The sequence below is a fragment of the Coloeus monedula genome (genome assembly GCF_965178545.1).
Source record: "Coloeus monedula genome assembly, chromosome: 25".
Taxonomy (NCBI): Eukaryota; Metazoa; Chordata; class Aves; order Passeriformes; family Corvidae; genus Coloeus; species Coloeus monedula.
In genome coordinates, this window is record NC_138805.1 from 5,253,070 (window position 1) to 5,279,003 (window position 25,934).

The 25,934-nt window shown below is 51.2% G+C and overlaps 1 protein-coding gene across 2 annotated transcripts; it reads left to right on the top strand.

Annotated features, from left to right (window-relative positions):
* The first annotated feature begins 1,635 nt into the window (after positions 1-1,635).
* DIXDC1 (DIX domain containing 1) lies at positions 1,636-25,544 on the top strand. 2 transcript variants are annotated; one of them, XM_082296869.1, is made up of 20 exons: positions 1,636-1,786; positions 10,060-10,189; positions 10,949-11,074; positions 11,945-12,185; positions 13,212-13,319; positions 17,535-17,671; positions 18,026-18,174; positions 19,104-19,193; positions 19,291-19,344; positions 19,768-19,818; positions 20,777-20,881; positions 21,313-21,366; positions 21,875-21,967; positions 22,045-22,116; positions 22,753-22,839; positions 22,981-23,142; positions 23,247-23,313; positions 23,911-24,019; positions 24,208-24,316; positions 25,168-25,544. In XM_082296869.1, exons 1-20 carry the CDS (start codon positions 1,727-1,729, stop codon positions 25,246-25,248), a joined length of 2,085 nt encoding a protein of 694 aa, XP_082152995.1. In that variant the 5' UTR covers positions 1,636-1,726; the 3' UTR covers positions 25,249-25,544. The 2 variants fall into 2 exon arrangements, with proteins under 2 accessions (XP_082152995.1, XP_082152996.1); XM_082296870.1 differs by having other exon boundaries at positions 17,559-17,671.
* Positions 25,545-25,934: the final 390 nt, after the last annotated feature.

Sequence of the window (25,934 nt, forward strand, 5' to 3'; positions counted from 1 at the left end):
GCAGAAGGCAATCTTTGACGGGAAAATCTCTGAGCAGGCCTGTACCCGAGCCTGGCAGGGAAAAGGAGAACATTTTGAACTTTTTGCCTTTGCTGTGCTGGTGTTGGGGTGGGTGGGGGGCTCTGCAAGAGGGAGATGGGATGAAAGGGAGCCCCTGGATGCTGGATTTCAGTCCCAGCTCCTCTTGGTTGACCCAAAAATCTCAGCATCCTTCCATGTTATGTTACAAATCCTCTGTGAATGTGTGTTTACTATGTAAAAACCAGATGATAAATACATATAATGTAATCAATATAAATATATGTAATAAACTATTGGTCAAGAAGAGCATTTTAAAGTCCACAGTGAGAGCTCTGTGCTTTGTTGGTTTTTCCTTTAAAATTAGGTCACTTTCTGTCTCATGGGGAAACCACTTAGCTTTTCCACAAAATTTTACTGGAATTGCACAGGCATAAGCTACTCAATTGCATCTTAAAAATGGGGTTAAATATTTTTTTAATGGCATTTTGAAGCTCAAAAGTAAACGGGATCAAGGCTCCAACCCCCCAGCATCTCCAGCTTACAAGGCTTTGTGCAAAGCCTTGCTGTAATCTGTTGTTTTGCTTAACAGATGTGGTATTAGAATCGATGAAAACATAAAAATCTCAACTCCCACGGAATTATGAAAAGCAGGGAAAGCAAACAGGAGTAATTTAAAACTGGAGGCGAGGGAACTGCCTCCTTTTGGGTTGGTTACAGAGGGAAATGACCTGTTGCTTCTCTTTCTGTATTTCATCTGGGGTAGGTTAAAACAGTGAAATTATCCCTTGATTTTTCCTCAGGATGCTTCAACACTTAGGCAGGGAAAAAAAGTTTGTTTTTAAATGTTTCTCACACTTAGAAATGCTTGGCAAGATATTTTGGAACCTGAAGGCACCGGGGTCAGTGCTGGCAGTGCTGCTCTGTGCCTGCCAGGCAGAGCCCCTGACTGGAGGGGTTTTCACCCGTTCTGGTTTCATTTTCCTTTTTTTCTTTCCCCCTGGGCGCTTCCTGTAAGGTGACACCAACTTCGAGAGGCTGCCTGGCGATACTCGATACTTATTTCTGTGATGGGTGCACTTATTGATGTACAAAACGACCTGGGGGTTGGACTTAATTGCTGGGACGTTTTCTCTCGGGTTTGTTGCTTTTAATTTTTTTTTTTTAATTGAAAAATGCAATGTTCAAACGTGCAAACCTTCCAGCGGTCGTGGCCTGGCGTGCAGCTTCCTGTGGCTGCAGAGTGGTCTTCTCTCTGTGCTTCCCTCCCCGTGCAAGGCATCACCTCCCTGCCCTCCTCCTCCTCCCGACCCCCACACCAAGCAGGGCTCTCTGTGTATGGCGGGTTTGAAAAATCTCATTTACACAGCGAGTTTGGGGGTTTTTTTTCCCGCGTGTGGACTGGCTGGAAATGGGTTTCAGATGTTTTCCCCGCGCCTGCATCTCGTAAAGCCGCGGCGTTGCCGTGACAACCGTGTGACATCTCCGCCCGAGCTGCTCCCTCCTCCCGCCGAGCATGCCCAAAGCGAGCCGCCACTCCGGCTCAACTCTGCCCGGGCTGCACATATGGGACGATGAGCGCCGTTCCCGATGAGCTCCCGGCCTTTGTGCTCGGGAGGAAGAGGAGGCAGAGGCGCCCCGAGGCTCCGGCAGCGCTGCCCCGCACGCCCTGAGCCCCCCGCCCGCCGCCGGCGGCTCGCCCGGGACCATGCTCGCCTGCCTGGCCAGGGGGAATTTGCTGGATATCCTTCACGAGGGCTTCACCGAGGTAAAGCCACGGCCCCAGAGGGAAGGCGGGTGTGTGCAGAATTGTTTCGTTCTCGGTGCTTTGTGGGGCAGAGAAGGGGGGGGAGGAAGCAGCGAGGTTTGGTGGTGGTTCCTCAGCAGCGGGGCTGCGAGCCGGAGGGAGTTTGGTGAGGAGTTCGTGGCTGGTGTTACAGGCGGTGTTTTCAGCTCGGGGGTTTTATGCTCTTCTCGCTGCTTTGCTGCTGTCCCAGTAAATAATACAAACGGCAGGAGGCTGTGGGGCAGAGTTTATTGTGTAAAATTGACTCCTCTCCTGAGGGATGAGTGGTGTCTGCGTGTCTGGGGGTTGTAAATCTGCTTTGTGGACTCAGTTTTTTGGAGAGGCTGACAAAGAGCTGTTTGGGGTTTTTTTTCCCTCATCTTTTTCTGTAAATTGAATCCTCGTGGGACTGAAATTCAACTTGGTCTGGAAAATGTAATTTTCGAAATGTTCTTTATTTGCTTATTCCACTGTCAGGAGAGTAATGAATCCTAAAATAAGGAGATGCACCAAGAAACTCCAGAGATGGGAATCCCGTGGCTGTGTGGGGAGTGCAGTGGGACTTCCCTCTTTAGGGCGCACAAAAAACCAGTTTTGTTGGATATTTATGGACTCAGTAATGCCCATGCTGGAGCACGATGTGCCATCTGTAAGCTGGAAAGGAAGAAAAACTCTGGGGGATTTGCTGGAAACAGAGAGTGGCTGCTGTTTTATTTCTCACTTGGTCGCAGGGATCTTCTCTTGGGGAGGTTTTTATTCTTTCTTAGAGTGCAGAACTTAATTTTGTTCAGTGCTTGGTGATTCCTCAGCCAGGCAGAGCTTGGCTGCTGTGCCCCCACGACCCCGTTATCCACAGAAAATGGACACTGGACATCCCTGCTGGGCTTCACCACCGGGAAAACAAACTGGGGGTGAAAGCTGAGCCTGCTGCCGGCTCCACGGCGGCCCCAGGTCTCCTCGGATGGCTGAGCGGAGCTGGAATCGCTCCATCCCTCCTCCGCACAGCGTCAGGCTCATTTTTAGCCAGCCAAGGTCTGGGTTTAGGTCGAGCTCGCACTTCCTGTGCTCGAGGGCAGCACATCCTCCTCAGGCACGAATAGTGACTTATATATAAATAATATAATTAATAACGGGAGCAGACCCCAGTGACATTCAGTGCCTCACGCTGGCTGGTTTTACCCACAGACAGCTCAGCTGTGGAAAAAACTTTCCCACCGTAAAAACAGATTCACGGGATCTCTCTCTGCCCCCTCACACCCTGCAGCTTGCAACAAAAGTAAAACTAAAATCAGTTTTGCAGAGGAGAACCTGTGACTTGCCAAGGACGCGCCTCACACCCCAGGCACTGGAAATGAGAGAGGAGCCCTGTCATTCTGTCCCTGCTGTTGTGATCACTAACTGTGCGTCCTCTCCGTATTTTTTCACCTATTTAGGTGTTTATTTACACAAATATTAATGTGTTAGAGTCCCGAGGTGTGATCCCAGCAGAGCTCCCTGACAGTGGAGGGTGGTGACCAAACCCAACGCAGCCAAGAGGCTACAGGGAACTTTCCTTTGTTCCCTTGCCTTGTTTTCCCTCTCCCTCTCCATCCTTCTCACCAAGGGCCACCTCAGCAGCCCAATTATCCCCTAATTAGTGCCGGAGAAGGGGGCATCATTGTCCTTTCTGCAGCTCCTGCCTGTCCTGCTCCACAGCCCAGTGCTGGACTGGTGCTTCATTTAAGGAATCACCGCCTGCTGAAGGGGCCCCTCAGTTGCTAAACTGTCACTCCAGGCCACTTTATTTCCCTTTTCCCCCTTTCCTTTCAAAGTCAAAGCCTTCGTGGACGCTGTCACCTGCAGACATCTAAAGCCAGGATGGTTTTGTTTGATGCTGAGAGGCAGCGAAGTCCCCCATGGGCACCTCCCGTGTTTCTCCCATTAATGGCCTGCCCTGCCTTGAAGGTGTTTCCCTGCTGTTTGTGGGGACTCCTCCTGCTCCCAGGCCGATAAATAATTCAGTCCCACAGCTGGATGGTGCCCTGGGAAGTGTGGCTGCTAAAAGCAGGAGTTTATAATGAAAGGGAACCACGGAGAGGGGTCTCATCTGTGGTGACTCCGTCCATGTGGCCTCAGCCTGTTCTCCCTCCTCGGGGAAACGCAGTTTATTTATGTGCTGACACTTCTGTCAGCTCTTTAAAACAGATGGGGCACAGAGAAACGTGTCAGAAATGGGCCTGGCAGCGCCAAGCCTGCCTTTTAACAATAGCACACCTTCTCTTTTTCGAGCTCGGGGATCATTTCCTCTGGCAAGCTTAATTATGTGTCTGCTTGTGTGCATTGAGTAATTTAAAATAACTACTTCCCCCCCCCCCACACACACCCCCCATAGATTATGTTGAACAAACAATTCATTCCAGAGAGGACAGGGAGATTTTAAGGGCCCAAGCTGAGGTTGATTGGAAAGCAGGGTCTCCCAGCCAAGTAAAATGCAGGGTTATCTGCCCATGAGGGGAAATCTCCCCACATTTTCGAGGTGAGAGCTGCCCCTGCCCCGCTCTGTGCAGGCAGGAAGTGCTGCAGGGCTGTGTTCTGCCCCTCACCGAGGGCTTCACGGAGTATTTCCCCCGGTTCTCAGCTGAGGGGGTAATTCCTGGATTTCCCACATGTACAACCCCTCTCCTTCGCCCGTCTTTGCCGCATCCTTTGGCGGGGTTGAGGTGCTGAGGTGCCATCCTGCCTGTGGGGTGTGAATCCTCACCCTGGGCAGTGTCCTGTGGTTGATTTTGGTTTGTTTCTGTGTTTGGGGTTATTTTCTGGCAGCGTGGCCTGGCCCTGGCTCTGCTGCCCTCGGGGTAAGGTCCTGATCTGTGACACAAAGGTCTGTGCTGTGTGATCTCAGCTGAAGGAGCCGTGCCTCTCCGCGCCGCCAGGGCTATTTATAGATTAATAGGATTCACCATGGAGAACTGTTTTGACTTCTGGCTCCCTCATCCTCCTCAGCCCCGGTGCTCCCTGGAGCGGTGAATCCCTCAGAGCTTCCCTGCACACACTGAGCTCTAGAGGTGCTGCTGTTTCTTCACCCCAGCTTCGTTTTGGGGTGAGGCGGGCAGGATTTCACACCTTCCCCACCCTGTTAAAGCCAGGGGGAGGTGGCTGGATCTGAAGAACCCTTTGAGCCTTTCCAGGCTGTCTGGCCTGACTGGGCAGCTGCCGCGCTGAAAGCCTCCCAAGTCTCCAGCACAGAGACCAGAAAACACAGCTGGGGCTCCCCACACCTGCATTTACCCCCAGATGTGCTCTAGCAGATCATTCCTTGCTCTAGCAAGGAATTCATATCAATTTTTCCCCAAACCCTCGTGCCTGGCCAGCAGTGGGACTTCTCAGCAGGGGAAGGATGCATTTGCTGCTCTATAGGATTAGGGTGGAGCAGTTAGGACTCAATCCCTGCCTTGGTGGCTAAGCCAGGCTGTCCCTTGGCAGGGTGTCCTTATAGAGCATTTGCACAGGAACACTCGCAGATTTCCTGGTTTCAAACCATTTTACCAGGAATATGAAGATTTTTTACAGCTGCTTTGTGGGTAGCAAGTGAGGCTTGCAGAGGTGAAGGGGCTGCCACACTCCCAGCAAGTCATGGGCAGAGGGAATTCAAAATTCGGTGTCCTAAATGTGCCTTTAAAGCCCTTCACCCTGGGCCAGGGAGCCTCCCTGGATGTCCCTTCCCCTCTGCAAAGCCCCTGCCTGCAGATTTTGCAGTCCTGAGGAGCTCAGGCTCCTCACAGGGCTGCCTCTCCCTGCCTGGGGATGGGGATCCTGCTAAAGAAGGAACAAAGCTCCTTTTCTTTCCTCAGGGGATGTCTCAGTACAGCGTGCTGTGACAGACCTTAGGCTTCGTTTGGGTGGAGTGGAACCATTTGATAACTCAGGGTGAATCATGTGCTCTGAAGTCCCGGCAGTTTGTACTCAGAGCTCAGCTTTTTGCCAGTTTTTGCCTTTATTTTTTGTCTGCAGCTGGCACAGAAACTCGCCCTGGGTGTGAAAAGGCCTCAGATACCTGGTGAGCATAAAGTGAGTGGTGATGCTGGTTCAGGATCTTACATTTGCATTATTAAGCCCTTTCACAGCACAAAATGAGTACAATACCTGTGTATTTAGGCACAGGTAGGAATTACTTCATCCTGCACTGGAGGTTGGATGACTCTGGAATGGGCCACGGCAGTTTTTTGGCTTTACAAGAAGTGAAAATCAAAGTGGTAGAAATAATTTAGGGAGTTTGGGTGGAACTGGGCCTTGCTGTTTGCACTTCAGCTCTTCCTCTTAATGGGTAAAGAAAGGACTGAGAAAAAGATGGAAAACTTTGCTGTCAAAAATTCCATGTCCTGCTGGAGAGCTGGGCACTCTGGAAATCAGCACCTTCTGCTTTAAGTTACATGTTTTATGAAGGAGAACTCCTGTGGGTGCTGTTGGTCATTCTGGCATCACTGTTGTCATATCTGGGTGGTTTTCACTGTTGGATGCATCTCAGTACATTGAAAAAAACCTGAATCACATTCAAGCATCAATTTTGAGAGGCAAAAAAAATCTTTTCCTGGCTTTGAGAGCAGAGAGAAGAATTTTCTTTGCTTGGGAGTTTGTGTTTTCTGCTCCTACAAAGGCCTCCTTGAACAACAACAAAAAATAAATCAGCAAACTTCAGGAAGGCTGGATGGAAAATTACAGTTCCTATCTAATTAAGGTAATGTCAGAAAGCTTCAAAATCATACAGGGCCTCAACCACCACATCCTGATGCAATTAGGCTGCTGCAGACCTTTGGTTCAGTGCTCTGGGAGGGAGGAACAGTGAGTTCCTTTCATCCTGGGAGCTGCCCCGCAGCACGAGGGCTCTTCTTGCTGACCTTGTCAGACCTGGGGCTTGGGCAGTGGCCACAACTGTGCAACAAAGAGAAGTTGGTGTAAAGAGCCTCAAAAACGTCATTCTGGGAGGATGATTCCCTAAATTCAACAATAAGGATGGATTCCAACTCATCTAAAGCAGTGCACCAAGGGAAATCGGTGTAAAGAGCCTCAAAAACATGATTACAGGAGGATGATTCTCTAAATCCAGTGATGAGGATGGATTCAAACTCATGACATCAGTGTAGAGAAGGGATCTGTTTCTAGAAGCAGAGAGTGTCACAGGATCTCCTGAAAGATGAGGGTGAGGAGGGCAGGCCCTTCTTGCTAAAAAAAAAAATGATTTTGTCCATTTGTTCAACACCAAAATGTGCAATATTTAAATCTCAGAGAGATGAAAATTAACCTCACATGTCCCAACCTGTAATTTGCCCATGGAACTCTGTTGGGATGTTCTGTAGTCCATCACACCTTGCTTTAAAAATCTTCTCCTGCCCTGCAGAGCCTTCCAGAGTAAGATAAAAACACCCCACAAAGATCTGCCTGGAGCAGCCTGGGCTCCAGCTCCCTTCAGGTGAAGCTGCTGCTCTTCCCCATGGCGAGGTACAGGTAAAAGGGGCTTTTTCTGGAACACAAAGCTGTGTTAATGTAAACAGGATTAAGCTTAGCTCCACCATAATCCTAAATAATGTGTGTTCTGTATGGTAAACCCCACACCAGGCTGGTTTTCCTCTGAAAAATTCTGGGTTTGGAAGAATTGTTGGTGAGGAGCTGAGCAGTGTGAGCCCTGGAAATTCTAAGACTGGGCTGAGCAGGAGCTCACACCGAAGTGCAGGGGAAGCAGGAAGGCCTGAGATGTGTCATGTTTGTTCCCAGCCATGTTTTTGGGGTCTTGTTGGTTAAAAGGAACTGAGACCTGTGTGAGACTGAGTGTTGTGATGCATCCATGGGGATGGAAGCTGTGGGTTTGGTGCATTTTTGTGGGCAAATGCAGGCTCAGGAGTATTTTTGTGGAGTGGGAAGAGCTGCTGTTCCCAGGGCAGGACACATCCCAGGAAATCCTTGTCCTCCCTGTGGTGGAAGTTGATCCCTGGAGTATTTTCCAGGATAGATGGCAGGAATGATGTCTATCCAAGCAGCAAATCACGTTGCTGTGATAATATTTAGGGCTGTGTTGAGGTAGCTGCCTTGGGGCTTGAAACAAATGGAATCTTGAGGGGGTGAAAGAAAAAAATCTTCCACTTTTTTAGAGATCTGAACCTGTGGATTTAGAGGCGTGAATCTGAGGGCGGAGGCCTTGTGGCTGTGTTGAAGGTGAAGGGCTGAAGGTGTGGCCCACAATGTCCTTGTTATTCCCCAGCTGATGGAGAAGTGAAGCGTTTTTGACTCATCAGCTTCAAAAATTGCCCTTGGGGTTTCTCCTGAGCAGCTCAGGGGCTTTGTCCCTTCATGTGTTTCACAGCACTTTGCCATTTTTAGGTCACTAAAGTTTTATTTCTGATATATTTCCTTGGCAAGTTCAGTCACATGCTCCCCTGAGCTGCCAGCAGTGACAGCTCTCTCCCTGCATTTCTGGGCTTTGAGCAATCCAAGGCTCTTGCTGAACTCATTCAGTCTGCCAGGTTTTTGGGTACAAAGTTAGGAAATACTCTTCAGTCCAACTGTCTGAACGTCTGCAGGAAAATCTTATGTTTAATGGAAAAACCCCAAACCAACCAGCCAAGTCTGTTAATGAAGTGTAAGTCTGCAGAATTACAGCAGCCACGGGAATGAAATGACTTTGTCCTGGTGCCATCCCAATTCCATTGCCTCAGAAGCCTCCTTTTAATGCTCATTGTTTAAAACGTAACTGCTCTGGGATTTAGGAATGGCTTTTTTTTTTTTTACTAATAATAACAGTGTCAACCTCCTCGTGCTTTTAAGAGATAGAGACTAAAAGCTTGCCAAAAATTCTTTTTTGTGAATGCACAAGGAATGTTCTGAGAGAAGGAACAGAAAACAAACTGCCTGATGAAAGGGTTTTTCCTTTAAATGAGACACTCCTCCAGAAACTGCAGATTTTCTGCAGGCTGGAAGGTCCTTGGGGAATTAGTGCCAGTTCCTGAAATGATTAGAAAAGTAGAAAATAAAGACTTCTGGGGCTGGACATTGCTGCTACTGCAGCAGAAGAAGCTGCAGAGCCCCTCCCCAGGGCAGGCCAGGTCTGCTCCAGCAAAGATGGGTCAGATTTGCCATTTCTGCTCCCTTTTTTCCCAGAGCCACCAGGAAGGCCCTCAGCTCCCGTCCCCTTCCAGCTCCCCAGCCTCTGCTGAGTGAGCAGAGCTGCCTGAACACAGGTCCAGGCACCTTTCTGAACCAGCAGACCGAGCCATGTGTGATTAAAGTTGGATTTCCTATGTCGGGATAATTAAGAGTGAGGCTGTGACCAGACTGTGACTTTGATGGGCTGTAAAAGCATAAACTCTGCCTGACACTGCTGAGATCATATGGAATGGGGGTTAAAACCTGCTGCATCGGCACAATAATGGGAAGCTTAGTGAAAAGGGAGGTAATCCCATAAATGGATCAGTTTGTTTACCCTCCATGTCCCCCAGCAGCCCTGCCCAAAGGGATTGCAGCCTTTCCAGCAGCCCTGGAAGGGTTACAGAGAGGGGGATGGAAAGGGAAAGGTCGTTTGGATCTGCTCTTTGCCTTTGGGTCATTTGTGCCAGATGGGTCCTCAGGGTGAGCAGGAGCCTGAGTTTGAGTTTCCCTGGTCCTTCCCACACACAGCATCCCTCCTGAGCTGCTGGACAGGTGCTGTTCCTTGCTCCCAGGGCCCAAGCCAGCTTCCCTGTGTGCAGGAATAGAAACTGGGCCACTGGAAGTGCTGAGGCAGCTCCCAGGACGTGGAGGGGATGTACAACTGTTCCAAATGAGCCAGGCTGGGAGTTCTACAGAGGGAGGCTCTTGGCTCTTTCAGGAAATCTCCCCTGGTTGTTGTGGAATTGTTTAATGGGCAATAACTCAGAGTTCCCTGCTTCTGCATTGTGGGTTTTCTGCTTTCTTGATATGAAAACAGTGTGGATGGGACACTGAGTGAGCAAATTGTGGCCCCCAAAGTGAGGGGATGACAGCCTTGGTTTGGCTCAAACACAGATGGGATGCAATGTAAAGCTCTTTGGTCAGCTGTGCTCAGCTCAGGAGTCCTGTCCTGCTCCCTCCTCCCACGCTGGCGAGGGCTGAGCTGCCCCACAGCAGGCAGGGATGTCAGCCAGGCTTTGGGGTGAGGCCTCTGGTGTTTGTTTTCGAGGGCAGAAGACTGAGATCTGTGAAGATCAGAGAGAGAAGCGAGAGCCCTGTGACTGCCCCTGCAGTGCAAACATTTTGTTTTCTGTTTCCAGCAACAGCTGCAGGCCTACGTGGCCTGGGTGAACTCCCAGCTGAAGAAGAAGCCAGCAGCGAAGCCAGTGCAGGACCTGAGGCAGGATCTGCGGGATGGGGTCACCCTTGCCCTGCTCATTGAGATTGTAGGTCAGTGGTGCCATCTGGCCCTGTTTTTCCCCCTGCAGCTCTGGCTGTGGTGTGGAGGGGCTGCCTCAGCTCTGGCATCTGCCAGGCAGATGTTCCTGGGGGTGCAGAGCTCATGGGGAAGGGGCAGCTGGAAAGGAAGACAATCCCAAAGCAGATGATAAATGCAATTCTATTAAAGCACTTCTGGTTCAGAGGCAGTTACGGCAGATGGGCTGAAACCTGGCAGGGGCAGTGGGAACTCCCACAGGGCTGGCGTGGAGTCAGTGGGTGTTTTTTGGGAAGAGTGACCTGTTTGCTGATGTGATCCCTTCTCCCTGGGCAGGGCACAGGGGGTGCAGTGAGTTCATTGGCCCCTCTGCTCCTTCCTCCTCACACTCATCCTCTGCCCCAGTGGGGTCCCAGGCACAGCAGACAGTTCTCCAAACTTCTCCCAAGTGGGTCTTTCCCACAGGCTGCAGTTCTTCACCAGCTGGGCCCTTTCCATGGAGTTCAGCCCTTTGGGAACAGGCAGCTCCAGCGTGGGTCCCTCACAGGGTCACAAATCCTGACAGAATCCTGCTCCAGCCCCGCAGTTCTTAATATAATCCCAATGCAGCCCCCGGCCCAGTTATCCCTGGTGCTGGGTTCCTGTCAAGCAGGACAAGAAGCCGCATGTAGCACCCAGACATGAGAGCAGAGCAGTTCCCCACCCCTGGCAATCCCTCTGACAGTCCCCAGCGGGTCAGTTCTCCTCGGTTAAAGCTTCTCCCCTCCCTTCAGCTGGTGAGAAGCTGAGTGGCATCGAGGTCAACCCCAAGAGCCAGCAGGAGATGAGGGAAAATGTGGAGAAAGTCTTACAGTTCGTGGCATCGAGAAAGATCCGCATGCACCAGACGTCAGCTAAAGGTACGTGGCCCTGGGGGTGATTTTAGCTGTTGAAATCCTGTTTCTGGCTTTGTTTTATATCAAACAGGTAATTTATGAGTAAATTAATGTGTCAGTTTGTGGGGGAGCTGGGGATTTTTCCCCCTCTGGTTTAGTGAAAGTTTTGTTGTTGAAAGATGGACAATGCAGAGAAAAAAGTGACTTTTTTTCCTGCTACTGAGCACTCAGAAGCTCAGGGAATGTTGTAATGAGGAATACAGGCTTGGAGTCTTTCACCAAAAGGACACAGAAACCTGCTAGAGTGAAAGGAGACACAGAAAAAATATTTGTGGTTCACTGGAAGCCACGGGCTGGAAATAGGGAGGAGACACAGCACACAGTCACATGTCTGTGGCGTGGTTTAGTCAGGACTTTGAGTAGCTCTGACTAAATTGTTTTGGGAAATCTTGGTCTGAAGGAGTGGCTGATCTTTGCCATGACACCAGCGTGCTGGAAAATGCCTTGTGTGATACCACTAAAAATGATTAATTAACATTTGCAAGGTGCTGCAAACAGTTTATGGCACATTGCTGTTCTGTCTTTTGTGTTTTAAAAAAGGGAATTCTGTGCTGATAAAGTCAGTGGTCAGTCCTCAGTAACTGCTCTGCTTCTGAGAGAGCATTCAGTAACTGTGTGTGCAGTAATTAAGGCTGGAAATGGCTATGAAGGGAAGGCTCAGGGCTGCTCAGAGCTCTGAACCTGAGCTGTGGAGAGGGCAGGCACTTTGCTGTGCCCTGCAGCACCAGAGCTGAGCTGGAACAGCTCTGCTGGCTTCAATTATCTCCATCTTGCTGGGCAGCCACAGCTCCAGTGGCACTTCACCTTAACGACCCAGAGCTTTGCGTTTTGCAGATATTGTCGATGGGAACTTGAAATCCACCATGAGGCTGATCCTGGCCTTGGCTGCTCACTTCAAACCAGGCTCGGGCAGGGCTGGCACCCCTGGCTCGGGGGGCAGGAGCTGGGCAGCAGCCCCGGGCAGCCTCCGGCCGCGCTCGGCCGCCGCTGTGGCCCAAGGGGCAGTGGCCGCCCTGGCCGATGTCCGGCAGGATGTCCAGCAGTCCGGCCGGGACGTGTTCAGGCACAGACAGAGGTGAGGGGCTTTTCCCTGGTTACGTGAGTCTGGGTTGGATTCAAATGAAAATTCAAAAGAAAAGAAATGCATCTTTCTCCATTTTATCCTGGCGTGAGGAAGCTCCTGTTGTACAAAAACACCTAAAAAGTGCCCTCGCAGAGGGGGCCCTGACCTGGCTCTGCAGCCATTCTCAGGTTTTACAGCAAAATAGCAGCTGGGTCTCTCTTTATCTCCCTGGAAAAGAACAGGCAGTTCTGGCCAAGGCAGGGGGAACTGTGCTGCCTCTTTTTCCCCACGCTGCCCTTGGTGCTGTCTCCTTCGAGATGTTCTTATGCCAAGTGAAAGAAAAGTCAGGTTTTCCCCCCAGGTGCTGGGCAGAGATCTGGGAGCTTTATTTCCAGAGCTGAGGACGTTGTACAAGTCCGTTCTGGCTCCTCCATTGCTCATCCCACTGCTCCAGGCAGCTGCTGAGTGCTGGGGATGCTGGGGATCCACACACACCGGGAATAATTCTGAAAATCCCATTTGCCACTTGCCAAAGGTGCTGTGTGGGTGACAATAATAATAATAATAGTAATGACATTTAACGGGGAGCCAGGTGGTGGGGCTGTGCAGGGTTTCATTTACACAGCTAAGGTCATTTGCCCATTTGGGATTGGCTCAAGGGAGCTCCTGTGAAAGTCTGGAAATGAGGCTGAAATGGCACATTTTGTTGAAAAATGAAATGTTAAAGGTTTCCCTTGCAAAGGTCTTGGAGTTCTTCAGTAAAAAAAACAGTCCTTGTGATGTTTCCTTGCATTTCCAGAGGTTTTGGAGTTTTCTAGTCACAGAATTAGGGATGAGTTTAAAACAGCAAGGCCTGTTTGCCTGTTTTCCCTTAGCACCAAGAAGATGGAGATCCCTGATAGGAAAATTGGCATTTTTCTGGCTGTCCCCTCCTCCTTACCTCCCTTTCCTTAGCTTTCCTCCCCTCCTCTTTGGAGACAGAGGAATTCCTGCTGCAGTCAGGTGAGGCTCCCCTCATTTTGTGATTGTCACCTCCAGGAACAGCAGCATGGATGAGGAGATTGAGAATCCCTGCTGGAGTGTGCGGGCCCTGGTGCAGCAGTACGAGGGGCAGCAGAACGTGCCACTGGAGTCCCACCCTTCCAGGTGAGGAATTTTATGGCCAAGATGTGTCCTTGGTCTGACATTCCCTAAAGTGCCCGTTCTCCTCACCAAAATCTGCTCATTTCTGATGGAAAAGGGTTGATCTGGAGGGTGAAGCCTCGGGAATCAACGTGAAGCAGTTTTCTGTTGTTGTTTTCATGGATATAGGAAAGTGCAGCAAAAAAGGGCTTTTGAAGAAAATCTACTCTAGTGAGGGAGCTGATCTAGCATGGAGAGCTTCGTAGTAAAGGAAAGCCGCTCCCTTTTCCCCCAGAGAACCAGAAACTACTTGGAAGAGCCAGAACTGTGTTACTGAACACACTGGAGCTCCCTCTGGAAATGGTGCTGCGCTCCAGTTAATCTCATCTGGAGATCCGAGGGCAGAGCTGCACGTGGGGAGCTGCAGCTCGTGGGTTCAGGGTCTCCTGTTCGCATTGAGAGCCCCAACTCTGCTTTGCCGTGTCCTTCCCCTGCCTGGGCTGTTCCCCGAGTGCCTCCCTCCAGTTTGTGTGGGGGTGACGAGCTCATTTGCCGAGGACAGATTGCCACTGACAGCCTCTCAGCAGGCAGGACGTTTCCCCAGTGTTTCTCAGGCCAATTTTTATGCTTCACAGCACCAATAATTCTCTGTGTACCTGAAAATTAAGGATATTTTGCCCAACGGAGGAGAAAAACACAAGGGTTCGTGTTTATCCCCCAAATCTGCTGTGTGTCATTGAGAGCGTGTTTATAAATAGACATTTGGAGGAGTGTGGGGCTCCCAGTGAGCCAGAGCTGGAGCAGTGCCTCCACATGATGTCAGCAGCGTGCTTTTGAGGCTGGCCTGCCAAGGGGGATGTAAAAATCCTGCTCTCGGCAGCCGGATTTCATGGATAGTGTCACAGGACCTTGGCATTGGCTCCTGAACCGTGAGCTCAGGAGTGCCACATGCTGCTCCCTGCTCTCATCCTCCAGTTTAAGGGAGCTGGAATATTTTATGTATTCTTCAATCCTATTGGAGATTGTCAGGTGGCTGCTGTTTGCTCATATTTTGGTAGGATTTTCGTGGCAAACAAAAATTTCTCTGCGCATCCTGCATTTTTATTTTATCTTTGCCCATAATGCCGTGAATTCTCTGACCACAATGCAGTGTTGATATTATTGCTGATAGGGCAGAACACAGCGAGAATCTTCACATAAGTGATCAAAAATTGGGGGCATTCTGCCCCTCCAGCTGCTGGGGGTGTCTCTGCTGACACAGTTCTGCATGATGAAAATGAGATGCTTTCCCTTTCCTTGCAGGGAGAAATGTGCTTAGCTCAGTTAGAACCAGCTGGGAGAAACGAGATGCTTTTTTTATTAGTGAGAGTCGTGGTTATTGAGTGCAGCCGCCCCCTCCATCCGATCCTGCTGCTGTGGAGTCCCAGGGCAGCATCCCCAGCCCTGCAGCAGCTCCTTCCCCGCTCAGAGCTCTGCCAGTCTCGCTCACAGAATTCCCAGGGACGGCAGCTCCAATAAGCGCAGGCTGCCGAAATGATTCCCAGGCTGCCGAGCCCCTCACCCATCCCTTTCCCCTCCCCTTCCAGCAGCACTCCCTCCCCCACCCCTGAGCCAGGCATCTCGGAGAAAGGCTGTGCCTGCACAGCCCGTGTGACAGCAGGAGGGAGAGGGAGCCGTGCCTGGGGCTGGGAGAGCTGCCTGGGAAGAGCCCGCATCCCTCGGGAAGCGCAGGGACCCGCGGTGGCAGCAGCTCCTTCCCCCGGCGGCTGCTCGGATGCTCGGCAGCACAAGGAGGGCAGGATGGGATGAGAAACAGCCCCGGCAAGCCGGGAGCCTTGTGATGACAACAAGCAGCTGTGCAGCTGACCAAAATGCAGCAGCAGGAGACAAATAACCCGCGAGGAAAACCAGCAGGAGCCGAAGGCAGGCTGCAGAATTCCCTGACTCCAGAATCGAACCCGCTGGTGGGGGCTGCGGCTTTGCCTCTCAGCCGGCGAAGACCCTGAGTTGGTTATTCCGTGTGCGTGTTGTTTCTGCTGGGAACCCGCTCAGCAGTCTGGCTCGCAGAGCTTCCTCCAGGAGTTTGACAGGAGCTGGCGACCTCTGCACTGAGCCCTGGGCACGTGAAGGGAACGAGGCATGACCGGAGCCGGGATCCTGCGGATTCTGTGAGGCGAGAGGTTAAAGTGGGATCATGGGAGGGAAGCAGGTCAAATGGTGAGCGATTGTTGCCATTGTCCTTGGGAACAGCAGGGATGGGGTGTTCATTAAAATCAGGGGGGTTCAGGCAGCGCTGAGGTTCATTGCCCTGAAGCCTTGGCTGTGCTGGCGGATCTGGGGCTCGGGGGAGGCAGGATGTGGGTTAAGGAACCAAGTGGAGAAAGGAATAAAGTGGAGCAGTTTGCATCATAAATCTCTCTTGGAAAGCTTTCATTTCCCAGCCCTCGTTTCTGCATGCTTTAATAGGGAATTGTTATGCACTTGTAAAGGAATTGCATCAGCGGGTATTTCATACTCTGATGGGTTGCACTGATACAGAACCTGGGGAAGTGTTTCCAGCATTCATTGGATGATGCATAAAGCAGCCTGACCTGTGCTGCTGCTTCAGCTGCCTCTGGCTCTGCCACTGTTTGGAATGTTTGGGAGGTGTTTATGGATGCTGGGTGAACCCAGTGGCCTTCAGAAATAGGAAAACTGCCTGGAAGAGGTCTGGGGATGTGGAAATGCCTAAGGAAATGTAAAGCTGTCTGTGCTGTGGGGACCTATCCCCACCTGTGGTCCCTTATGTTGGCTTTGGACTGTGGATCCAGTGCTGGGAGAAGTGGATTTAGAATGTTATTTCCAGGCTCATACCCTTGTTTTTCATCCTGCTCGTCCTTTTTGGTTCCCCTGTTTCACCACCTTCTCCCCCATCCGTGGCTGGTGGTGTTTTTCTGGGACAGATTTGCATGGATGGGAGCCAGCAGTGCCTCAGGGTGAGGGCATTTTCAGAGAATCAGCTGAGAACAGGAGGGAGGGAATTCTGAGATGTGTTCCTAGAAGGAAGTGAAATCCCTCCCGGAGCTGCTGGCCATGTTAGACCAGCTGGGCATCCTGCTGGCATCTCTGTTGTGTGAAAGTTTCAGCCTTTCCTCTGGCTCTTGTTGCATAATGCAATCCCAGCAGAACTGCCAAATCAAATAATAAACAGCATTAAAAAAAAAGATCCCATAATTTTATGCCGTGCCCCCATTCAGCAACGAGCAGGAGCAGGGGGCTGGTTACAGATTTTATATTAAAAATATGCCTAATGAGGGACTGCTGTGATGGATTTGGAATTCCTGGAGGTAAATCCTGGAGCAAAGCCAGGTGGCCTGGACCCCTTTAAGAATCATGCACACACCTGGAAGGACAGGTTCTGTCCCTGTTGGAGATTTCTATTGGACAATGGTTCTTCTTTCCCTCTAACATGGGGGAAGTCTGGACCACAAAAACTGGACTCAGGTCTGTGATTTAAATGAGGAGAGGCTTGCCCTGGCCGTGGGAGTGGGGCAGGCAGGAGCAGCAAGTCATTTCCATCTCTATTGCAGGGCTTTTCCCATTCTGTGGGAGCTGTGGGGGACAGAGCAGCAGTGCTGGGAAGATGCAGGGAGGGAGCTGCTGAAGCCTCTTATTTTTCTAAACCTATTATATTATCCACACTGTTTTTCTTTTTGTTCCCTGCCCTTTGTTTCTGTGTTGGGGGAGAATGAAAAATTAACTCCTGCTCACACTTGCAAGGATTAATTCCTGCGACTTTCGGGGTACATTGAATGGGTCAGTGAGCTTCAGCCACCTTTTGATGTTGTCTGGGAGATGCACTCAGGAAGAATTTCTGAGAGAAGGATTGCTTGAACCTCCCAGTCAGCTGAGATGGCTCCTGTGAAAATATGTGGGCACTTCCGAGAAGTTTTAATTGAAGAACACGAGTGAGTGGAATCTGACTCTCAAAAATACTGGGATTTAAAGTTGAAATGATTCATCTGAAAGCTCTGGAGCAAGAGATGAAACCAGGGTGGCTTTTTGTGCAGCATAAGGCTGGCAGTAAATTACCCCTGAGTGTGGTCCTACCCCTGTGTGAGAGTTTGTATTGAAAAAATTACATGCCCAGGTTGGGTTGTCGAAGGTTTCTCTGGGATTCAGATAATTCTTAGATAAAAGTGAATATGGAGAAATGCTTGTTGAAAATTAGTGCTGAGCAACATCATCTTCATCTAAAAGAGCTGTTCCTGCCTTGCTCTGCAGCCTGACATCACCCAGCCCTGTCCACAGTGCAAAGAGTGACTCCACTGTAGCTCCCTCGGAGGAGAAGGAGAGGCTTGTGATCCTCCAAAGTGAAGAAACAGAGACTAAAACAGGTAAAACATTGGGACTTCTTTGTGTGATAAACTTGCTGAAAAGCTCCCCAGGGACTGGAATTGTTTAATGCTGCCTCCAGGGTGTCCTTGGGGCACTGTCTGGCACTGGGGGATGCTCTGCAAACCCCACAGGTGCTCTGTGGCACACACTGTCCCCAGTGCTGTGCTTGGAAATCTCCCTGAGTCAGGTGCAAAATTCCCTGGGATAAAGTGTGTGTAGGAAAGCTCAAGAATGAGGCATAAATCCTTGGGGCCAGATGAGCTGTCACACCTGTAGCTGCTTCCTTGGCACTGGTGAGTGGTGCATGTCCTTTCTGGGCTGCCCTGAGCACACCCAGCTGTTCTCTCTTGCAGAAGAGGCTGATTCTCACTTCCAGCCCGAGTGGCAGGCAGGGAACTCTGGCTCCTACTTGGAGAACTCATGGGAGGAGCAGCTTTTGGAACAGCAGGACCACCTGGAAAAGGAAATGGAGGAGGCAAAAAAGATGATTTCAGGTTTGCAGGTGAGAGATTCTTCTTCTCAGAGAGTGTTCCCTTCCAGGGTCACCCAGCCCTGCATCAGCTATTCCATGAGCTTGGCTGAACCTTCATTTTTGGCACATTCTCCCCACAATTAGTTATTTGTGGGACCTTTCCCTCGCTTCCCCTCCCTGCCCCTCAGCCCAGTGTGTGTTTGGCTCTGCCTGGGGAGCAGAGCCCCTGATCCATATGGTGAAGGCACTGAACTCTCTCAGGAACATCCCTTTCTGTTTGTGCTGGGAACCCAGGGTGGCTTTGAATTGTAAATATTTATGTGGCAGTAAACAAAGCAGAGATTGTGTGAGGAGCACAGGCAGCTGGGCGGGCACTTTCCCCGGGGACAATGGGCGGGACACAAAAGAGTCACCAAAAAAAAATTTAAAAATTCCTTGGTTCACTGGTAAAATCTGGCTGCATTTTGTGCCCACTGGGAGCATGGAGAGGAGGGACTGGCACTGCTGCCCTCTCATCCCCTGGGAGCGAGGAGAGGCAGCTGATGTGGCCAGCCAGGAAATTGGATTTGATTCATCGATTTTCCCCCTCTTCCTCAGTACTTGAGAGCCTCCAGTGTGTCAGAGTTTGGTTGAAATGTAGGGGATCTGATGCACACACCCCCTATAGGGTGCTAAAGCTGAGACTTCACTCGCTGGAAGTCTGAGCTGTCCTTGTTTGGTTCTTTCTGTGGGGAAGAGCATGGGCTGACAGACCCCTGGGAGAGCTTTCCAGGGGACAAATCTTCTTGTTCATTCCTGAAAACAACCTACTCATTTTTGAGGGAATAAATTGGCAGAAATGGGAAATGAAGCTGGTTGGGGATGGTTGATAGGAGTGACTGCTGGCCAGAGCTGCAGCTCACCTCTTTCTCTTTGAAATCTCTGAAAAAGAGATTTTTTTTCCCCCTTTTTCTCTCCAGGCTTTGTTGCTCAATGGGTCTTTACCTGAGGATGAGCAGGAAGGGTCCTTTGAACTTTCTGAGCGCGGAGCCTGCCCTGAGGAGCAGCTGGTGAGCACATCCCTGTCCCCACATTTCCCTGCTCCAGCTGCCTTTTGCACTGCCCTGCCCCTGCTGCACAGTAACAACGCTGATATTTTGCATTCAGATCATCATCCGAAGCCGTCTGGACCAGAGTGTGGAAGAAAATCAAGATCTGAAGGTTAGAGGGTGACAGATGGATGGGAGAGAGAGGTTTTGCAGATTGTTTTACTTGTTTTTTTGGGGGGAAATGGAGTGGGCATGTGGCAGGGTGGAGAACATGATGGATGAAATGGAGAGTATTCTGTTTGGGCTCCAACTCTGGAGGTTTGGGACCAGTTCTGATCCTGGCAGAAGTGTTTGATGTTGACCTGAAGGACAGATTTGGGCGACTGGGCAATCATGTTTTTCGTCAGGACTTTAATGAGACCTGCTCAGCTCTTTGTCACGTTTGTAACTCATTAAAATTGCTCAGGGCCTGACTGGCTCTTGGATCTGTGGGAAAAGGTGGGATGTGCTTCCTCCTGCAGCAGAAAACACTGGCTCTGGTTGGTTTTGAAGGGGTGACAAGGTGCCATTTAATGTAATTGTGTTGCATTTGCAGAAGGAGCTGCTGAAATACAAACAAGAAGCTCGAAACCTCCAGGGAATAAAGGTGAGGAAAGGGGCATTTCATCAAAAATAAATAGTAATGCTTTGGGTGAGTAGGGCCAGCAGCAACCATCTACCTTTGAGGAATCTCAGATGGTGGAAGGAGGAGTATTGGGGGCTTGGAGGTGGGGGAGCCTGTGGTTTATTTCTGAATTTTCAGGCAGGTACAAGGAGCTGGATTTCCTGGTTTCTGCTCTGTCTGTAGGATTGTGCTCAAATATCCCCTCTTTTGGTTTTTTCCCCTGTTTTCTCCTAAACAAAATGAGGCATAAATTGTTTGGTTCTCCTGGCTCTTTTATTTCCTCCTCTCTCTTGGAGTACACACCCAGTAGCACTGGCCCAGTGAACTCATTCCTGCCAGCACAGCAAAAAGAGCCTGGGGTACCCCATCCCACCCAGAAAGGGCTCAGTTTGTGCCCCTGGAGTGCTGAACACTGCTGATCTCCTGACAGAGGTAATTTTAGAGCTGCCTGTCAGAAGGGAGCAAACAGCAGTAGCTGTCCAAGGTGGAGCTCTGGGTGAGTGAAAGGTGCACAATTAGTGCTGACCTGGGCCTCTCCAGAGAGGATTTCACTGCACAACTGGGTCACGCTCAGGGCTTAAGGTGTCCTGGGCTGACGTTGGCCTTTCCGTGCCCTCTGGGTGCGTGGCTGATCAGGAGCTGCAGGGCCCTGAACTCCCTCCAGAGCTGTTCCTATCCATGAGAGCCAATGCCTGTCACTTCTGGAGAGGAAATTTAAGCTGAAGCAGAGAAATCCCTTTGTCCTGATGGCCAAAATGTTGGCAGGGAAATCAGTTTTGGGTAAGAGAGAGGCAGGAGGGCTGAGAGCCCTCTGGGGCCCCTGGCAGCACCTCAGCCCCGAGTGGCCACAGTGTGTTCTGGCCACTGCCCGGGGTCACTGACCCCCCGGGAAGGGTCTCTGCCCTCCCTGCACCTCCCTGCAGAGATCACCTCTCCCCAGGACGCTCTGCAGCAGAGGCTGATCCAGCAGGACGCTTCAGTCCTGCAGCTCAAGCAGGAGCTGCTGAGAGCCAACATGGACAAGGAGGAGCTGCACAACCAGAACGTGAGTCACTGCTGCTGGGGGTGTTTTGGCTGGGGGTTGGTGGCCCTGAGGGTGGTTGCAGCAGAGATTTCAGGGTCGTGGGATAGTGAACAAGCAGTCAAAGGTCTCTGCACAGCACAGGCTGCTCACAGTCTGCTGGCCAGCTGTGAGGATGGAGATTCCTGACCTTCACTGCTGCTTCCTGTCCTCCAGGACCTTCAGCTGGGACAGGGAGGGGCTTTCCCTGATGTTTTCAGTGCTGTTGCATTTGTCCCTCCTCACTCCCTGGGTCAGCAGGTGGCACTGCCTTGTGCAGGTCTCTGTCCAAAGGTTGCCACCCTAAACATCAGCTCCCTGGACCTCTGCAGGTTTTTGGTCACCATTCAGCACAAAGGGCAGAGGTTTTCACTTTCTGGGAATATCTGCCTCACACGTGGGTGTTATTCCTGCAGGTTGACCTCCAGAGGAAGGTTGAAGAGAGAAACCGGCTGCTGGCAGAATACAAAGTAATGGAACCTCTTCCGTGGGGGTTCGGGTGGTTCTTCAGTTCTGGGAATGGGATTGTTGTCTCCCCTGCACTTGGACACCCCTGGGAATGCGTTGCAGGAGCCAGAGGTGTTTGTAATGAGGTGAAGGGACCAGATGTTCTTTGCATTCCCCCCACAGCTTCTGACAGATCTTTTATTGCTGTGGTTTTTGGTGGTGGCTGCTGAGTGTCCAGCACTTGTGCAGATGAGGTTGGGTGATCTGGTTGTCCTCTGATCCCTCGGGAATCTGTGTTCTCTGGGACAGCTGTGTGGCCTCAGCAGCGGGTCTTTGGCCAAGGGGACTCTGGGCAATAAAAACCTGATTGATCTTGTCAGAAAAAAGCTCTGACACTCAGCTCTAACATCTGGCAGAGCACACCCTGTGCAGGTCACCTGATCCTGGCAGATAACACAGTTTTCCCTGCCATGGGAAGATGACCAAGCCTCCCTCCCTGCCCTGCTGATTCCCTGGATCCCTGTGTTGCAGAAGGAGCTGTGCCAGAAGGATCGGCACTTGCAGCAGCACCAGACCAAGCTGGATGAAATGCTCAGGCAGCTTTCTGAGGCCAGCTACCAGCAGGTAGGGAGAGCTGGGCTGCACTGGGAGCTGGCCTGGGTGGCCCAGTTGGTGGTGACTCCTCTGCTGCACCTCCACAGGTGGATCTGGAGCGGGAGCTGGAGCACAAGGAGGCTCTGCTGGCTCACTGCATGAAGAGAGAAGCTGAGGAGGTACGGGAGCCTTGGGCCACACATGGGGTGAGGTTTGTCCAGCACCCTGGAGCCACCTGTCTCCAGAAACCCTCCCCTTCATCCCAGAGAGGTCTGGCTCTGCCTTCTCACTGCCAGAGCCCTGACCAAGGCAGGCAGACCCCACAGAACACCCATCATGCCAAAAATCCCAGCACTGAGCACTCCAGCTCAGAATCCTCAGGGATGAAACAGTAAGGAAAGCCAGAGGGTTTTTCAGCTTCCAGCTTCAGCTCTGACCCTGGGAATGGTTGGACCACAGCTCAGTTTTCCTCCTCCTTTTCCTGCTGACCCTGGTATTGAGTCTTGGGGGAAAGGCCAGCCCCAAAACCTGTCCCTGCCCAGTGCCACCTGACACTGTACTCACCAGAGCTTGCTGAGCCCTCTGATGTAGCAGCAAGGCCCTGCCAGGCTCTGCCTCTTTTTTTTCCACCTTTATGTGAGGAATCAGGTCTGTGCTGTGACCAGGAACTCCCTGCACACTTTAGGGAGTGCCTTTATCTGGAAGAAGATGGGAGTTTTATCACTGATGTGGAAAGCTCTCATTCTCTCTCATTTTGAAGTCCATAAATGGGGATTTTTGGGGAGGTCCTGACACCCACATTTTCCCCATCCCAGGTGATGGCTTACAGCAGTCACAGTGCCCAGAGCAATGGCTTTCTCCAGCCAGCAGGAAAAGGAGCTGCCCCCACAGCCCACCGAGGGGTAAGTGCACCTGAGGGGCGCATTCCCAGCCAGATATCCTGGAACTCTTTCATTTTGTTAAGAGAGGTTTCCCCTTGCTGGGGAAAGGAAGATGAGGAGGCAGCAGCCTGGGGCTGGTCTCACTTGTGGTGTTTTGGGCAGACCAACGACTTGCAGCTGGTCCGGGATGCCCTCCGCAGCCTCAGGAACAGCTTCAGTGGCCACGACCCCCAGCACCACACCATCGACAGCCTGGAGCAGGGCATCTCCAGCCTCATGGAGCGCCTGCACCGCATGGAGACGCAGAAGAGGCAGGAGAGGAGGGTAAAGGCTTCCCAGAGCTCTTCATTCTGCCCTTCACGCACCACCCAGAGGGCTCTGACTGGGAAGTGACACTTTGTCCTTGTTTTTTTGGCTTTGCACTCCAGGTGCGGGGGAAGTCACCAGCAAGCAGAGCAACCAATGAGTGCAGAGACTCCTGGCCTCCCAAATCCAGTAAGTGCCTTGCAGATCCTGCCCTTCCATTGCTAGATTCACTGCTCAGGTTCCCGGGTGTAGAATCCCCTTGGGAATCTGCCCCCTCCAGCTTCACCTGCACAGGATCCTGCCTGGATCAGAGTTCCCTGCAAAGGGAAGGGGACACGTATTTATGGCTGTTTCTTTGTAGAGCATCATCTCAGTGGGAGTCTGGGCCTCTTGGGCAGTGCTGCAGCACAAATAGCCATGGCAATCCCTGGGAAAGGGATGTCATCCCAGCTTTCCTGCTGCTTTGCACCATCTAGTGGGGACAGAGAAGTGGTCCCTGCTCAGTGTTTACTGCCTTTCCTATCCACAGAACAGAGCAGTCTTTTTGAATATCACATTTCCAAGCGTCCAGAGTATTTTCTGCATAAAAGGAACCTAAAACTGTGGAGTTCAGTTCCTCTGTTTCAGCTCTTGGGGGGAGCAGGAGGCAACGCAGGAGTCAGGGAGAGAAATACAAATGGGCAAATTAAAATCCACACTCCACCATCCATCCTGGCCAGCTGGAACGGGAGATAGGGAGGGCTAATGATGATAAGGGGTGATAATCAGCAAGTTGCTGCTTTGCAGAGCTGCCTCACTCTCAGAGCACACCCGTGATGAGCACCAGTGCCTGCACCAAAGTGTTGTACTTCACCGACCGCTCCCTCACGCCCTTCATGGTCAGCATACCAAAGAGGTGAGGCTGGGCCTTCCTGGCCCTCCTGTGCCCCTAAAACCAGCACTCTGATTTTCTGGGAATGCTCCCAGCCAGCACGGGTTTGCTGTGCCTTGACTGGATTTCATGCCATTGGCCAGGGAAAATGATCTGCAGGAGTCGCTGAGCTTTGTTTTTGTCTTTTGTTTTTGTATTTATTTCCCTTGCAGGTTAGGGGAAGTGACTCTGAAGGACTTCAAGGCAGCCATCGACCGGGAAGGATCCCACCGGTACCACTTCAAAGCCCTGGATCCAGAGTTTGGCACAGTGAAGGAGGAGGTAAATGTGGGATTGAGCTTTGGGATCAGTGTCACCACGCAGCCCTGGGGACCGTGGTCACCTCACTTTTAACTAATGAAATACTGGATGTTCCCCCCAAAAAAAACTGTCTGCTTTCTCAGATGTAGATTAAGCTCCTCTTGTGCTAAAATGGGATGTTTTCTTCCTCAGCTAAAGCAACTCCGTGGATGTGGTTGTGACTGCCTGGGAGTTGCAGAGCCCCTTGGGCAAAGCCAGTCTGTGACACAGCTCAGGGGACACAGCAAAAATCCAGGCTGCACTTCTGGCCCTTCCAGTGGCTTTACAAAACTTGTTGCAATGGGAGAGCATGTATTAAAAACACAATCTCTTACTTTCCTCTGAAGTTTTTTCAGAGAGAGCTGTGTGTGTGGCATCATTCCCTTTGTGTGCTGCAGTGCAGCCCTGTTCATGCTCAGGCTGGTGTGGGTGTGGATTGGATTCATTACAGGTTATTGGGACAGTTCTTGCTTCACAAATTGATTAAGACAAGGGCAAAGGGTCACCCTCTCTGGGAACAGGCAGCAGCAGCAGCTGGAGGCTGTGGTCTGGCTCAGAAAAGGCATGTTTCCTGTCTTTAGTTTACCTTTTCTGTCAAAAATAAAAGCCAATAATAACCTTGATATTCACTGGTTAAAGAGGCCTGGTCTGTTTTTTACCTAAAACCTGAAAATGTGACTCAAACCTCAGCCATCATTCCCATGTCTGTGTTCCCTGGATTGTTTAGAGAAATCTGAGCTGGGATTTGATTTAATGCCCCCGATGCCCCTCACACTGCAGAGCTGTGGTGTCAGACCCCAGACATGACTGAAATCCTTCATTTTATTTTGTAGGTATTCCATGATGATGACATCATTCCTGGCTGGGAGGGGAAAATCGTGGCCTGGGTGGAAGAAGACCACGGGGAGAATTAATGGAGCTTTCAAGTCCTGTTTCTATGGAAACCTGTGACTGTCTGCGGAGCTCGGAGAGTGACCAAGGAGCCCTCGTGCTGGGAGGAGGCCAATTCAAGCTGCCAAAAAAGAGCCTCTGTGCAAGCCACGGGTGGTGCGGGCTGCGTGCATGGACAGCTGGCACCTGACTGCCCGTGCCTGAGGGCAGCTGCTGTCCTGAGGCTGCGGGGACGGGTCTGTGGGACACAAACGCCCAGCTTGGCCCTGTCAGCGAAACCCTGGAGGCCTTAAGGATGCTTTGCTCCCTTCTCCTGCTCCTCCATCTCTGCACTGTGTGCTGCGGGCTCAGCTGGGCGTCTCCTGTGCTGCTGTCACAGAAATCTGCACTGATGGCGAAAATGTGAAGCTTTGCCTTCATGGAGAAGAAGCTGCTGGATTGTGAGAGCAGAAGGTTGGACCAGCTTTGTCCTGCAGGAGCAGAGTGACTCTGTGGACATTCCAGACTGACAGGACCTGTCCTGGGGAGGGTTTATGCATGGTCTGAAGCAAAGCCCACCAACCTGGCCAAGCTCCCTTTCTCCCAAACTCAGGCTCCCATTTCCCAACCCTCCTTTCCCCACTTGCTCTCCAAAGCTGTTCCCATTTCCGAGGCCCTCTGGGTTTGCTCTGCGGCCATGGGGACTGTGGGATCCTGGTGCTTGTTTGTT

Bases quoted from the DNA above. Each gene is read 5' to 3' on its own strand.
- DIXDC1 (XM_082296869.1), top strand. From the start codon at position 1,727: ATGCTCGCCTGCCTGGCCAGGGGGAATTTGCTGGATATCCTTCACGAG. The intron at 13,320-17,534 runs GTGAGGAATTTT...TTCATCTAAAAG, and splicing joins CTGGAGTCCCACCCTTCCAG to AGCTGTTCCTGCCTTGCTCT. The intron at 22,840-22,980 runs GTAAGTGCACCT...TGTTTTGGGCAG, and splicing joins CCCCCACAGCCCACCGAGGG to ACCAACGACTTGCAGCTGGT.